At 33.9% G+C, this 15786-nt stretch overlaps 2 protein-coding genes and 1 pseudogene across 4 annotated transcripts; 1 reads left to right on the plus strand and 2 right to left on the minus strand.

Moving 5' to 3' along the window:
- Positions 1-2914: 2914 nt before the first annotated feature.
- On the plus strand, positions 2915-9038 carry LOC104717885 (putative E3 ubiquitin-protein ligase RHA4A). Of its 2 annotated transcripts, XM_087470680.1 has the most exons (7): positions 2915-3032; positions 3128-3173; positions 3900-3966; positions 4545-4683; positions 5054-7672; positions 7843-7928; positions 8571-9038. In XM_087470680.1, exons 5-7 carry the CDS (start codon positions 7451-7453, stop codon positions 8782-8784), a joined length of 522 nt encoding a protein of 173 aa, XP_087326806.1. In that variant the 5' UTR covers positions 2915-3032; positions 3128-3173; positions 3900-3966; positions 4545-4683; positions 5054-7450; the 3' UTR covers positions 8785-9038. The 2 variants fall into 2 exon arrangements, with proteins under 2 accessions (XP_087326806.1, XP_087326805.1); XM_087470679.1 differs by having other exon boundaries at positions 3128-3966.
- Positions 8836-10924, minus strand: LOC104717884 (cellulose synthase-like protein G1; annotated as a pseudogene). The gene is made up of 4 exons (XR_015569264.1): positions 10775-10924; positions 10570-10698; positions 10024-10467; positions 8836-9893 (listed from the first exon to the last, which is right to left on the minus strand). The product of XR_015569264.1 is annotated as a cellulose synthase-like protein G1 (transcript).
- A 1440-nt stretch (positions 10925-12364) lies between these two features.
- Positions 12365-15607, minus strand: LOC104717883 (cellulose synthase-like protein G2). The gene is made up of 5 exons (XM_010435524.3): positions 14758-15607; positions 14407-14559; positions 14165-14272; positions 13638-14081; positions 12365-13374 (listed from the first exon to the last, which is right to left on the minus strand). The coding sequence occupies exons 1-5, from the start codon at positions 15343-15345 to the stop codon at positions 12487-12489; spliced, it is 2181 nt and encodes a 726-aa protein (XP_010433826.2). The 5' UTR covers positions 15346-15607; the 3' UTR covers positions 12365-12486.
- Between the last annotated feature and the right edge of the window lie 179 nt (positions 15608-15786).

A 15786-nucleotide genomic window follows, 5' to 3' on the forward strand; every position in this document is an offset into this window, starting at 1 on the left:
AATGTGTTAAATAAAATTTCCAACTTATTTATTTCAAATGATAAAAGATTGGCTGAATAATCATTCAACCTATTCCACCTATTAATTTAAGTCATCCATTTGTACTCATATATAGTTTGCTAACAAGTTAACCACACTAACGAACAAATTATAAAACATAAACAAACACTACTACTACTCTATAGTTTAGCTCTATTTATACTTTACCACATCCAGTCAATTTATATATATGTGTATTATTCATATCACAAATACAATAGTAATGAAATTGTGATAAGACTCCTCCTAAATGGTAATGGTTTTGGTTTATTTGATGTCGGCGTGCTGCCAAAAAAGAAAAAAATGAAGTCGGCGTTTATTACTGTATTATTTTTATTTTTATTTGAGTAAACTAAATTTATTAACAAGGACTATTAATCATACATTTTGTGTTTTCTGGGTTTCACGCTTCTATAACTTTTTTTTTTTGCATTGGTACATTTCCTCAAATATTATAAGTATATTTTCTTTTTACATTTGAAACTGTTACAGGTTTTCATCGAAGGCTATATAATTAAGTAGAACATAATATTAGATTACTAAATACCAAGTGGGGGAATTAAAAAAAAAACAAGCATAAAAGTGTGGGATCGAAATGGAACAGGCGATAGTATCATTAGTCTTCTTTATAATTTTAATAGCCAACGAATAAAATAAAGCCAAAATCGTGATACGGGTTCCACTTTCGATAGTTTGTATATATATATTATGATTATGGAAATCATATATTCAACCATAAATAATTAAAAACGTAAAGAAATCCCACTATCTACTTTGTTTTCCGTTTGCCGAATATGTCATATATATTTTCAAGTTTCGAGTTTAAAATATTTCTTTTAGAAAAATGTCACCCTCACCATTCCCTTTGGCGTTTATACATCAACTCAAAAGTAGTGGTCGGGAAGTTATACGAGTTCCATTACATGATCTGGAATTATCGTCTCGAGATTTCATTATATACGGAGTCTTTTGAATGGATAACTTATAAATTAGCGTCATAAATATATATATAACCGTATAAGTCGGTCTGCCATGAGCACTGCATGTTAATGTTAGAGTTAGATTTTAGTAAGGTAAAAAATGTAAATCACTCTTCTAACGTTTTCAAAACACAAATAACAAACCTTTACAGCTGCAAGCTTCTCGTTATTCCGCGTAAAAACCATTACCTTTCATGAGCCTTCCTTATATGAATTATCGGAAACCTTCAAATGTTTTTTTTTAGCTTTTATTTCCCCCTGCCAAGAAATATACAAATACAACATAATAACTATATGCTTAATTTTCATCAATAGATCAGCGTCGTCATATATATAACGCTCGCAGTCGCAGGCCAACTCTTGAAATCAATAATCATAATAAAAACGAACAGATCAAGCTGAGAAACCGGTGAAGATGTCTTTATATATATAATAGTCTGTACGTGTTGTCTTATGCTTTTTCAATTAGCCTGTTCCAATTCCGTAGAAAAACATGTTTGATTTCAGAAATATATAAAGAAAAAGTATCACTCAATATGTCATAGTTCTCTCTTTCAACATAAAACTGTTTGTGACCATCCATCCATATATACATATATAAATATCTCAAAAGAATCTACATAAGATTCGTTGTGTAAAAAAACTTGTATATACGGTTGATTACTTGATTATATTTTCTCTTAAACCTCTCCGAACTGTTAACGGCATCGGTCATAATGTTACGAACTTACGATCGCATGAGACATACGGAGACAAACCAATATGACTAAAATTAGCTTCTAAAATTTTCAGTCTTTATTGTTTTTTTAGAACAAGACGACAAATAGCTAGTGAAGTCACTAACATAATAATTAACATTTTAAGAGTAATCATTATGGATGGTCGGCTAAATAAAATAAACAATACAATGAAATAGTTTGTTTTTTTTTTGTCGCCAGTAAACTTACTTTATTCAGTGGTTTTGACGACGTCAAGGAGCAATAGTATATATATTATTGAATTACTTTTTCTTTTAACGAATCTTTTTCTTATTATAAATACTGTAGTAAACTTTAATGTGCTCATACTGAAATTAAAAATTTCATACTATTCGTATAGATATGACATGTACTGTTGTAAATAAAAAGACATCACATTGCCTTAGTAAAAGATTATTGATTCATGTGGAAAATGTCCAAAAAGAACTAGCGACACCGCAAAAAACTATATTATTAATCACACGTAAGAAGAACTTGTTCAAATTCGGCTGCCTAATAATGAACATGAAAAATTTAAGATAGTAAAATAATAAAAACACTTAAAAGATATGTTACTACTATTGATTTAAAAAAAACGAGGGCCCATAAAAATTTAGTAGTTGACAAATAAACACACATAAAAAATGAGGAAAATGTCAACGCATGCCAACATTTCCAAGATAACAGGGTCAACTTGTAGATTGGTAAAATAGCAAATTACGTGAAGAAAACGATCGAGACATTAGACATATATATATATTGATTGACGATTTGAAGTTATCGATCAAACCTTCCTGCAAAAGATATTATCTGATTAAAACACTTAGAAATTAGAATATTATTAATTTAATAGTATGACTGAGAGACTTTTATTCAAAAATGTTAAATGTTAAATTAAAAACCTTCCGTTACAACAAATTATTATTTTTAAAAATATCTAACATGATCGCATCTTCATATTAATTGTAATGGTCAATGTTTTTTTCTCTTTATTGATAAAGAATTATAATAGTTAATGTTGCACCAACCATGATACAAATCCCAAAAGTTTTGAAATCTAAAGACCACATCAGTTAAAAATGCATGTTATATACAACTTGTAAACCACCTCTTAAATTTATAGAAGTTTTACTGTATTTTTTATATATATAAAGTATATAAATATTGGGGATATTTTCCGTCAAAGCAAAAAAAAAAAAAAAATGTTTTTTTCCCTTTCTTTTTCACCGAGTATTGGGGGGTCTTCAACACCAATCGCACAGTCGAAAAGCTTCAGGTCCGATCTCAAAGTTTTTTTTGGCGGCCCATTTTAGAAGTTCAAAATAGCAAAAACGCAATTTTACAGTTTTTTTTTTTGTTTTGTTTTCGTAGCTAAGGCATGCGGGCGGAGAAGAAGAGATGAAGCAAAATTAGAAAAGTCTATAGCAGATTTACAGCAGAATGTTTTTTGTTTTTTTGTTTTTTGCTTCCATTCTTTTATTCAGAGCTCAGTCTCGTCTTCAATTAGTTTCAGAATCAGGCATTGTTACATGATTTTAGTTTATTCGATTTCGTCCGAATTGTCTCGTACTACTAGTCGCATTAGTCTTGTAGTGAGTTGATTTTGGAGTTCGTTGTGGCTTATTTTTTTTTTTTTTTTTTTTTTTTTTTTTTTAAATGGTGAGGTAAATTGGTAAACGATTCATAGTTTGATTTTGGTTTCCAAGTGAGTTTGAGTATTGAATTCTGATTTGAGCTTTTATATAAAGCCTTGCGATATGGAATTTGACCTTCTGAAAGGGATTCTGAATTTGAGCTAATTGATTCATGGCTGGTGTTTTGTTTTGTAAAAGGAAAGTTTTGTATTGGAAACCAACTATTATTACTCATTTGGATTTTGTTTCTAGCAGAAGAGTTGTCTACTTTAGTGGCATAAAGTTTCAGAAAAATGATTAGACCTAAGTTGAATTGAGTTGGTGATGCCATTAGCTTTGTGAAGAACTGTTAACTCTTTTTCTATATATATATATATATATATATCCTCTTCTTATCAACAACTAACTTCTTATGATTACTTCTTGACTAGTCATTTGCATCAGCTTTGAAAAGTGAAAAAAGAGTGAGCACTTCGAGCTTCTCATGTGTTTTCCATTTACGTTTTCAGCATTCAAAAAGAGGGTACGGGGAGCACTCAGTCCAGTCCAAACACAGTAAATCCAACAACAAAAAAGGTTCGATGCTTATCTTGTTTCCCTATTGTTGGAGATAAGGACTTGCATAATGCCGTATCTTTTCACATCTGGTTGATAGCATTCAACTAATTTACGATATTTTCGCTTCACGCTTATACAACAGAGCTGAATCTATTTCTTTTACCATACTGTCACTGGTTCACATTTTTTCTAACTGTTTAGTACGTAACAGTAATCTACATGTCACTGAACATGCATTGATATATACAATCCAATAGATAGATTATTCACAATTAGATGATAACTCCAGCCACTTGTTTTACATTAACACTGAAGCTTTGTTTCACTAATTTGCAGTTTATGCAAACCTTTTACATCACATTAGGCTTGAAAGATAGACTTAGGCTATTCTCAATACCAGACGGTCATTTAGGTTCTAATATCTCTATTTCTCTGCTTTTTTACCTGTCGTTTGTTCTATATTATCTCTCAGAAACTGTACCACATTTTAGGGCAGAAAAGCCATGTGTGTGTTTTTGGATATCTCAGCTTTCTTTATGTTAAGTTCAGGAAACCTTTGTATAGCAGTCATGACCCTCTTTATATTCTCTTTGCAGTCAATTATATTCTTCAGAGACTGGCCATGGCAGAGAGCATGTTCTGATCATAACTCGCAAATGTCAATGTTCCTAACAAAAGCACCATCAGAATCTGATACCAGTAAGAGCCAGTAAAGGGAGGCTGTTTCATCAAGAGGTGAGTATGGAATTCTGTTGTTGTAGACTGACAAGATTAGAATCAAAGTACAATTTTTTTCTTAAAGCTGAGATACAACTGTGATTGTCTGATTGTCTGATTAAAAGTCATATCTCGTTTGGTTATAACTTACATTTATAAAGTGAGTTATCAATTTGACGAAAACTTGGGTCCACTTAGAAAACATACATTTCTCATATCGACTGGCTTATGTTTGCTCAAAAACAGCATATAGAGATCAGAAAATGTCCCAGTTGACATGCATCATAGATTCTTTAAGGTTCTAGAGGTCAGCTTTTCATATACTTATTGTTCTATAGTGACGTGTCTTTGGCCTCTACCAACCTTTCACGTTGCTCATTTTCAACAGTTTATGGTGCCTGAAAGCTCTTTTTGCTGGCAAAAATGATGGCTCAAAGACACATCTGCAAGACCTTCCAAATTTAGACCTTGGAGTTTAAGCAAACATCAACATCACATTTACGCCTAAAAAGGTAAATTTCCCCTTTTTACCTTATTCTTTCTGTGACTTTTGCCTTTCAAAATTATTGCTTTCCAACCGAAGTTGAAGAGTTAGAGACTAGGCATTTCTTTGAATTGCTTGAATTTACCTAGCAAGGTTTATTTTGGTGTAACCCATCTAGAGACAATTCTGTGAAAATATGAATGACATAAGATACGAAGTAATATGTGCTATATTGGATTTAGTCCAGGGTATAGTAGAGATATAAGTTTATTTCTGTCTTAGAGGTTAAGAAGAAAATTTAGTGTAGACGAAATAGGAGACTAGAGTCCTTTAGCCAAAAACCGTAAGAACCACATAGCTGTAACCTTAAAAGTTAGTATGTGTCTGCTTCTACCAAGATCTTTAAAACGATTTGAAAAGTTCAGGGGTCTTCATATCTTGTATCCTAGCAAAGCTATATCAAATAGTTCTATAATCCCTAAACTCATCCATTTAGAATCTAAGTTAGTGATCTCTTTTGATCATTCCCACTATGAGCGAGGGAGGTCACCTCTCAGGATCCACTATCACCAGTGATAGATATATACATAAATATTTTTTATTGAGTAAATGGAACCTACTGAGGTTATAGATATTTCTGTGATAATATACATACGAGGCTTATTTTAGTCTCTATATGCGTAGATGTTCTTTTCCACACCAGATATTATATTGAAATGATATGGGAAGTTTTAGCTAATTCGATAGTAGACCTCAACAGAATGAGCAATATATATGCCATACTAAAAGGGCCAAGTTGTTGATAAACAAACGTAAAAATACAAAAAGCTGTCTATCACTAAAGGGAAAAGGGAAAAAACTGATCAATGTGGGTCACAAATCAAATCCTAAATCAAGATATTTATTTGGGGGTCCTAGGCACAATCATCTTGGTAAGTTTATGTGTCAGTCTATTAAAAGATGTCAAGAAAACTTATCTGCTTTTGCTGGCAGTGAAAAATTATTGTTCAAAAAGTATAAACACTATTTCCTAAAGTTAACAGATTTGAGAAATGAAGTTACTGGTTGACTGTTCATTTGTGTTTGAGTTGAGTAGTTCACTAGGAAATCTTCTTTGGATGAAATGTGAAAAGTTGGCAGGATTGTCTTGCTTAAAGTAAAATCATATAATCTCGGTAATTAACAAATATTGGTAGGTTATTGACTTGTTTCAAATCTTATTAAATAAATAAATTAAAATTCTTAGATTTGAGTTGAGAATCTTGTCCTAATCCAAGTGAAGAGGCCATAGGTATAGATATCTTTATTTAAGTAATCACCACTTTTCAAAAGTAAAAGAGAAGAACATAAGAAATGAAAGCTTACAGAAGATGTACATAGTAACAGTGTGGTTGTATTTAAGTGAGTTTGGTCTATTGGTTGAAGTTTGTGATTGATTTTTACTGCTTGCTTGGACTTGATCACCAAGAATTCTAGATTTTGGTGTAGAAACCAGTTGCCAAAGAAAACTTTTACATTTGTTTTTGTTTTCATTATTTTCTGGGGAAGGGTAGGCAAAAGAAGAAGCATATGATTTATGCTTAGCTAGTGTCAAATAATCTAATAACCAAAAATGAGTCAGCAAATGAAATGATGGGTTTTAATAATTATATAGGTCCCATGTTAATGAGGATTGAGACATTTGAATCTAATCCTTAAGCATATTAAAGTTTCTATTCATTTTGTTTAGTGGAACCTCATCACCTGCTTATTCACTTCTTACCTTTTCATTATATTAAAAAAGCCATGAGGAATATATACCCTTGTATTTTATATATAAAGGCTCTTTTTTATCCACCATTTCCCCTTACTGATGATGTTACATTAACATGTATTCATATTACATATACAGTCTAAATTTCTTATGTCATCAGATCTAGCCCCTATTTGTTAAGGATATATGTTGAACTTTGCATTGGTAGAGGTAAAATCTCTTAACTAATAAACTAGTTACAGCCTTATAGGGAAAATAACTTGAAATTTGGTATATTAAGATGCATTTCAATAGTGTACAAGTTACTTTTTCCTTACTAAAAAGAAAGTTTTAGATATTTTATATTATTATAGAATCTCAGTCCAAATCTGATATGGTTGCACAGTTACCTGCTTTTGGTTAGATATACACATACACAGGATATCTATATATAACCTCCTCTTGTGCCTCCTCAGCTCCCATCAAAACCCTCATTTCTCATTTGTGTGTTTCCTTTCATTTTTTTTTTTTTTTGTTGAGTTTGATTTCAAAAATAAACTTTTGAAGTCATGGTTGATCCTCAATCACCAATCACACCACACCTATACCCACAAGCAATTCAACTGAAACTCTATCAAGCCTTCATCTTCTCAATTCCAATCTTATTTTCCATCATTCTCTTCCTATTGTTCTATCTCTTTTACCTCAAGAGAAGAGCCTCTTCTCTCTCCTCTCCTCCCATGGTTCTCCCTGTTTCTTTGAGCCACCAGCCTTCTTCTCATCTCCCTTCGGTAAGTGTCTTATTTTCTTTGTAGATATATATCTACATATGTGCAAAAGTAACTGAATGAATCATTTATATCAACATATGTGAGAACTATGGTCCTGTTTTCTCTATTGGACTGTTATATAAAGTTGAATGAAGAACACTGCTGAGATTGATTTGTGTTTTATTTTGCAGATTTGTTTGTTAGATGTGAAATTAGAGCTCAAAGAAAAGCTTCATGTCGTTTTGTTCAATGAAGAACTAGGAACAAGAGATTCTCTGTAAGTTACTCCTGTTTCTTCTTTTCTTGCTTTCAACAAAAAAAAGGGCTTCTGAAATGTCTGCACAGTATTGTTGTTTTTAAAGAACATTTAGTCACAAAACTCCGCTTTTATCAAAAATTTCACTTTTACCTAAACCTTTTTAGATCTTTTCAGTGTTCTTATATTCAATAATGAATTCATCAAATCCTATACTTGGCCAATTTTATCTTAGTATCTATGAGTTTTCATGAGCTTGGACTTTAGAGAATTATGTTAACAGTGCCAATAGCCGAATTGCGATATCTAAGAATTATCCTCTTGAAAGTTGAAATATACGAGTTGAGATGCTCTTTGCTCATAAGTGTTTTTAGGCCGTTGCTTAGAGCTAAGGAATATCAAAAGTGAAGACGGAAAGTTTAAATTCCATATATATAAGACCAAAATCAAGATTTTAGACAAGAAGTACCTTTTTTTTTTTGTCATCGACAAGAAGTACCTTTTTATTCACTGGATTTTTGTCCTCATTCTGAATAGTAAAATACACATCTGGCAAATTCAAAATCTATTGATATTAGATATTTTCAAGTCCTTGTGTTAATATGATCATTATTTTGGTGGATTGAAAGGTTGACTGATTGACTGGTTTGGTGGTGTTTGCAGATGTTGCGTATGTTTGGGAGAATTCGAGTTGAAGGAAGAGTTGGTGGAAATGCCTTCATGTAAACACATATTTCATATCGATTGTATACACCTTTGGCTTTATTCTCACAACACTTGTCCTCTGTGTCGCTCCTCTGTTTCCATCTCCTCCACCAAAACCGCTGTGGAGGACGACAACGACCATCCAGATTCTCCTCAAACTTCACCAGTTTGACTCAAACCCCGAATGAAATAAAGAAATACAAGTTTTGTTAGTGAATAGATCAGTACAAATTGTAAATTTTAATTTTGTTGGTTCAAGAGATGAAAAATGTATTCCATCACAGTACATTATTGGTTACACAGGATCATCACATTATTTTCTCTAGCTTCTGATTGAGCCAGATGTATTATTGACTTTTGTTGTAAATTTGACCCTAACGGGTGAAGTAAATTGAGGAAGAAGTAACTTGACACAGTAAGAACAAACGTGAGGATCCCAGCTGAGGAACAAATCCTTTATAGCAGTTTTTTGCCATCATCTTTCCTCAGCACCATAGCCTCATAGATCGGCAAGCAATTCACCACCACAAAGCTTGCCAGCATCAGCTCAAGGACAAGTCCTTCTCCGCATAAGAAAACACCATAAAACCCCCAGACAAAGGCAAGCAGATTTACGATGGCAACCGTAGTCAAGGGCAAGAACATGGACGAAGAGGTTTCAAAATCAAAGATTTCTGGCTCGTACCGCTTTCTCTGTTCGTCATCGTTGTTGGCTTTACTAGTGACGTTGAACTTAGGTGTGCGGAGGTTTAGGGTTTTGAGAGTGAACTCTATAAAACCAAAGAAGTAGGAAGAGAGTCCTTTTATCATCAACATTCTTTGATCGTTCCACCATTTCCGATAAGTTCCTCCTTCCAATAAAAAGTCCAAGAGATCTTGCGCATACGCACCAAAGAATAAGAAGATGTAAAGCCAAAACCACGGATCTGATACCTTGGGGAAGACGCTAACTCCATAGATGAGTGCAAGTTGGGGTAAAAGTCCATAGACGGTCAGAGGAATTGACCAAAACGGCCGAAACGTAGAGTTGCAATAGCCTAAGCCCATTAACACCCCCAATAACTTGAATCCGTAGAAAATTGGGGTATACTTCGAAAACGACATTTCAAGAAGCCCAACGGCCCATCGCTTTTGTTGTCCCACTACATCAGTTAGGCATTTTGGGGAGTCTCCATAAAATGCAGCTTTTTTAGGGCTGCAAAAAATTGATCTCCATCCTTCACAATGGAGCATAAATCCCGTGTAGTAGTCTTCTACTAATGACCCATATCTGAATCCAATCTGCCTAGTTTTGAATGATAAATTCGACTTTAAGTGAGACTTAAACCATCAAGTTACTCAAGACATGTTACTTAATATTATAACAAATGGATATCAATACTAGATTACGTACGGTAATTATGAGAGTTACCTTGGATCCCCAACTGGTGTTGGACTCATAGATACATCCTGCTACATTGTGTGCTAATGCCAAAACATCTTGAGCTTCGATCCACTTATAGGCAATCCGATATGGACTCAATTCATTTATCTCTGGTAAAATCAACTTAGAAGGAGGACCAAAGAAAGCCCGTCGATTGAAAAAACAACCAGTTCCCACATGAGTCGGACCCATTAGACCATCAAGTCCGACCATATTAATATTGAAGAGATGTTTCGACTCACATGCATATATATCATTTTTGCTTATTCCTAGAAATTTCTGAGGAAATTGCACGTACCCTAAACTGGATTTGATTTTAGGATCTGTTAAATAGCACAAAGAACGAACCGGTGTTGCTGGATCGTTTGAAAACATATCACAGTCGAGTGTTAAAATGATCGGTGAATTTGTCATCACCCCTGATACTCGTATCTACAATGAATAGAGAAAATATGCAAGTAACTTACAAAAACTTTTGAAATGCTAAGTTAATCGAACTATAAAATCGGTTAAAGATTAGGTTTTAGTTGGTACCAAAGTATTAAGAGCACCGGCTTTGAAATGATGTGGTGAAACTTTCCTCTTCTCTCTTGAAACATAGATTAGGTTTGGCATCATATGTTTTTCGGTATTTTCCATATCTTTCTCGCTATTTTGCAACACCTGTCCTCGAATTAATTCGAACTGAGACCTTTGTTACATGCAAGTTATTTTCTGTATAGAAAATTTTTATGAATACCTGGATAATTGTGGGGTGATCGTGACGACTGAATTTGTGGGTCCACAAGTCGAATACTCCACTAAGTCTATCACATGTGATCAACGCAGTCCCAACGTTCCCATTGGCCACCACGTGTTCTACTCTGCCCTTCATGTCTGCGTACATCATCTGTACGTACGTGTTCCACCACACATTTTTTTCTTTAATTTTTTTATCAAAAAATACTATTTAATTGCATTAAGACAATTAATACTCCTATCGTTAGGATAAACATAAAAAAAAAATTAAAATGTCATGGATGTTTTAAAATTCAATATGTTACGTTACGTCACAATGTCCCAAAATCTTGGGGTCATATATAGGACCAAAATCACCATTATTGTCGACAATAACGTAAGGCTATGAAGGACTCATACATTATTTTGTTAGAAAGCATGGTACAATATTCCATATTTCAAAGCATTTCTTCTCCAATCTCGATGAAAGGTTAGTAACTAATTGAAGGAATGTGAGCACAAATGGAACTTGTAAACTATGTATACAACTATAAATGCAGTTATAGCACTACCCCAACTATACATGCAGTTCTAGTACTACCTAGCTAGTACGAGAAGACGTAATATTGTGTTTGACCTGCATATATATGTGCTTTTATCCAAATTAAACATTTAAAACGTACTAAACCTAATTATTAATGTTTCTTGAAATTTTAACCATTTAAAATTAATGTTTCAGCTGATAGTTTAATTGTATCTCATTTTCAAAGATAGTTATTAGTAAAATGGTGTGAAAGATATTTCTAATATATATAAAAATATAATAATGGGAATACATATATTGTCATTGACTAGTTCTTTTTTTGAAATAGTTGTATATTATTTATTTGCTGAGCTTTCAGTGGAGTATAAAAATTCTCTCTTCAATAAAGGGAGAAAAATATGGTTGCCAAAAGAGGCAAAAAGAAAAAAAGGTGAATAATTCCGTGATTGAACCAATATAGACGTCGGCGAGATTGTGAGAGCAACTGCCTTCAAAAGTCTAGGCGTCGGCGAGAGAGAAGATGAAAGTGAAAGATATATATAGAACCCAAAAAATCACCTCATCGTTTCGTAATCTAACACCTAGCGATATTGATGTAAACTATGTTCCAATTATTAGTCTCGATTCACTGCAAAGTACTGATACAAGTACAAATCTGTTCATCTTATCTTTTGGAGTCGTATAATAAATAGAGTCGTATATATAACCGATTGTATACTTAGTTTTGTTTAATATCGTTTCTAGTACTTTCAACGTTTTTAATAATACGAATCCTATATATAACCGATTGTAATCACCTTTGGCTCACAACACTTGTTCTCTGTGTCGCTCCTCTGTTTCCATCTCTTCCACAAAGAGTCAAAGACCTCTGCGGACGATCATAACGACCAGTCGACCATGCATCCAGAATATATCTCCTCAAAACTTCATCGGTTTGACTTATAACCCGAATGAAATTAACAAAAGTACAAGTTTTGTTAGTGAATTTCTTAGCAAAAAAGAAAAAAAAGTTTTGTTAGTGAATAGATCAATACAAAATTTAAATCTTAATTTTGTGCTGACTCAAGATATCAAAATGTATTCCATAACATTATAAATATTGGTTACACAGATTCACCACATTATTCTCTCTTGCTTCATCTTGAGCAAGGTGTACTATTGTTGTATATTTAAACCCTAACGGGTTGAAGTTACTTGAGGACTAAGTAACCTAACACTATAAGAACAAATGTGAGGATACCAGCTAAGAAACAAGTCCTTTTTGGTAAATTTCCGTCATCTTTCCTCAACATCATAGCCTCATAGATCGGTAAGCAATTCACCACTGCGAAACCCGCCAACATCAACTGAAGGGTGAGTTCTTCCTCCCAAGCGGAAAAATTATAAATCCCCCATATAAAAGCAAGGAGATTCACTATGGCGACAGAAGTCATGGGTAAGAACATGGAAGAAGGGCCGAAATCAAAAATCTCTTGCTCATACCGCTTCAATTGTTTATCATCGTCGTTGGCTTTACTGGTGACGTTGAATCCTTGAGTGGAGAGGTTTAGGGTTTTGAGAGTGAACTCTATAAAACCAAAGAAGAAAGAAGAGAGTCCTCTTATCATCCACATTCTTTGATCATTCCACCATTTCCGATAAGTTCCTCCTTCCAATATAAAATCTGATAGATCTTGCGCATACGCCCCGAAGAATAAGAAGATGTAAAGCCAAAACCGTGGATCAGAAACCTTGGGGAAGACGCTAACTCCGTAAATGAGGGCAAGTTGGGGTAAAAGTCCATAGACCGTGAGAGGAATTGACCAAAATGGCCAAAATGCATAGTGGGAATAGCCTAAGCGCATCAATAGGCTCAGTGACTTGAATCCATAGATGATTGGGTTGTACCTTGAAAAAGTTACTTCAAGAAGTCCAACGGACCATCGCATTTGCTGGCATACTACATCAGTTAGGCATTTTGGAGAATCTCCATAAAATGCAGCTTTTGTGGGGCTGCAAAAAATTGATCTCCATCCTTCACAATGGAGCATAAATCCTGTGAAGTAGTCTTCTACTAATGACCCGTATCTGAACCCTATCTGTCAAGTAGTTATGAAACATAGATTAATTTTATACGCACCTATACAATTTTATGACAAATAAAGAAATACTCTTTTATGAAAACCATATAATGATTTAAATAACGTACTATGTTTAAGTTATTGAACAGAAATAATCAAACGACTAAGTTTTGATGGCTAATAAGTAATGTCATAGTTAGAAACCAAGATTATATGGGGCAAGTTGGGGTAAAAACCAAACTCAAAATACATAAAGATTCATTTTTAGTTTACATATATACCTTGGATCCCCAATTGGTGTTGCGCTCGTAGTTGCATCCTGCTACATCGTGTGCCAATGCCAAAACATCTTGGGACATAATGGGTTTGTCGGCAATCCAGTTTGGTCCAAGTTCATCTATATCAGGCAAAACCAAACTTGTCGGAGATCCATAAAATGCCCGTCGATTGAAGAAACACCCAGTTCCCACATGAATGGGGCCCATAAGTCCATCAAACCCAACCGTGATTATGTCAAATGGGCGTTTGAGCTCGGATGCATAAATATCATTCTTGTTTATTCCTTGAAATTTTTGAGGAAATTGCACAAATCCTAAACCAAAATTGATTTTAGGGTCTGACAAATAGCATAGAGCATGAAGCGGTGCTGTAGGATTGTTTGAGTACATGTCACAGTCTAGTGTTAGAATGATTGGTGAGTTTGTCATTACTGAAGATACTCGTAACTGCAATGAAAAATAACGAATTATTAAAACCCAAATGCCATTTAACTGAACCAAGATCGGTTAAGGTAGGGATAAGTTGGTACCAAAGTATTAAGAGCACCGGCTTTAAAATGATGCGGTGATACTCTACTCTTCTCTCGTGATACATAGATTAGGTTTGGCATTATCTCCGATTCGTTATGTTGTAGTACCTTCGCCACAAATCAGTAGAAATTAATTAAATAAACAAGTTCTTGTTGTAGAAGCTTTTGTTTCTAAATAAAAAAACATTATAAGGTATTTTTATATAATACTACTATGCGATACAAAATGAGTAAGACTATACCTTAATGATAGTAGGATGGTCCTGACGAGTGAAGTTTTGAGCCCACAAATCGAAGACTCCACGGAATTGATCAGATTTGATGGACTGTTCAGTATCAACTCTGCCACTATCCACCACATGTTCTACTCTCTTTTTCATAGTTTCATACATCGTCTATTTTATCGTACAAAAACTTATGTTAGTTTGACTCTATAATAAAAAGATATTAAGGGGGAAACAAAAATTAGAAACAATAACATAATAAAAGTAAGACTTAACAATTGTTGACGCACGTATTGTTTATTGAATTAAGGAAATTAAAAAACGTTAAACTTGAGAGATAAGTAGAAGTGTAATTTTATGATAGAACACCTTAATATTTTCAGCTTCCTCACTCCACGAATGTGACGTTGATGAGAAATAAACTTCAGGTGACCGATCTTGAACATTGTTATTCTTGCAAAAGGGCAACCAATGCTTAGAGAACTTAGCAGCCTCCATAAGAGCAAACAAAGTTAACGACGATCCTCCATCGTCCGATACGTAGACTGAGATCTTATCGGATGGATAATCGTAGGCCATTACAGACAAGGCGGTGTTGGCCACCATCATGGGAGGCTCCTTGTATGGATCAGCCGTGCATATGAACACGTCCAGCTTTGGAAAGTCTTCCGGTTTAGCTAAATAGTTCTCAGGGTACTCGGTCCGGTGAACCGGGTTGAACCGGAGGGACGTTGTAGTGGCCCAAATGAAGGTGAGAACGATATCGGAGAGGAGAAGAAGACATGTTATTATTAGAGGTGTGGTTGCTGTGAGAAGTGAGTGTACATGATGGTACATGAGAGCTATGATGCCACACATGTGAATTACGGCGTAGATTCTGTATGGAATGGTGCGCCGGCAAGGATTACACGTGTGTAGGGTTGTACCGCCGACCGTGTGTTTTCTTTGACGCTCCATCGTGCTATTTTTTTCTATGATAGAAGACAAATAGTTTTGGAGAAAGATTGGTACATAGAGAGAACAAAGCTCACCACTAATAGATAATTGAAATTTATAAGCGATTTTTTTTTCTTTCTTTATTTCCTCAAACGTCTACATCTTATTATCACTTCGAATCATCGTTCATAAAAAAACCTTCCATATATGTACAAACCATATATAATCGATTAAAAAAAAAAGAAAACATAGAAAAAACGTCCAAAATAATCAAGTCTGTTATATTAAAATTTTATCTACTGCGCTTTAATTAGTTTATGTAGTTTTTTTTTTTGTTTTTTTGTTTTTGAAATAGATAGTTTGACATTTTCAATGGAGAAGTTTTTTTTTTCTTTTTTTCTTTTTGAAATAGATAGTTTGACATTTTCAATGGAGAAGTTAAGTTAAAATTCTCTAACCTAA

Source organism: Camelina sativa, chromosome 10 (assembly GCF_030686135.1).
Source record: "Camelina sativa cultivar CO46 ecotype springtype chromosome 10, ASM3068613v1".
NCBI classification, from domain to species: domain Eukaryota; kingdom Viridiplantae; phylum Streptophyta; class Magnoliopsida; order Brassicales; family Brassicaceae; genus Camelina; species Camelina sativa.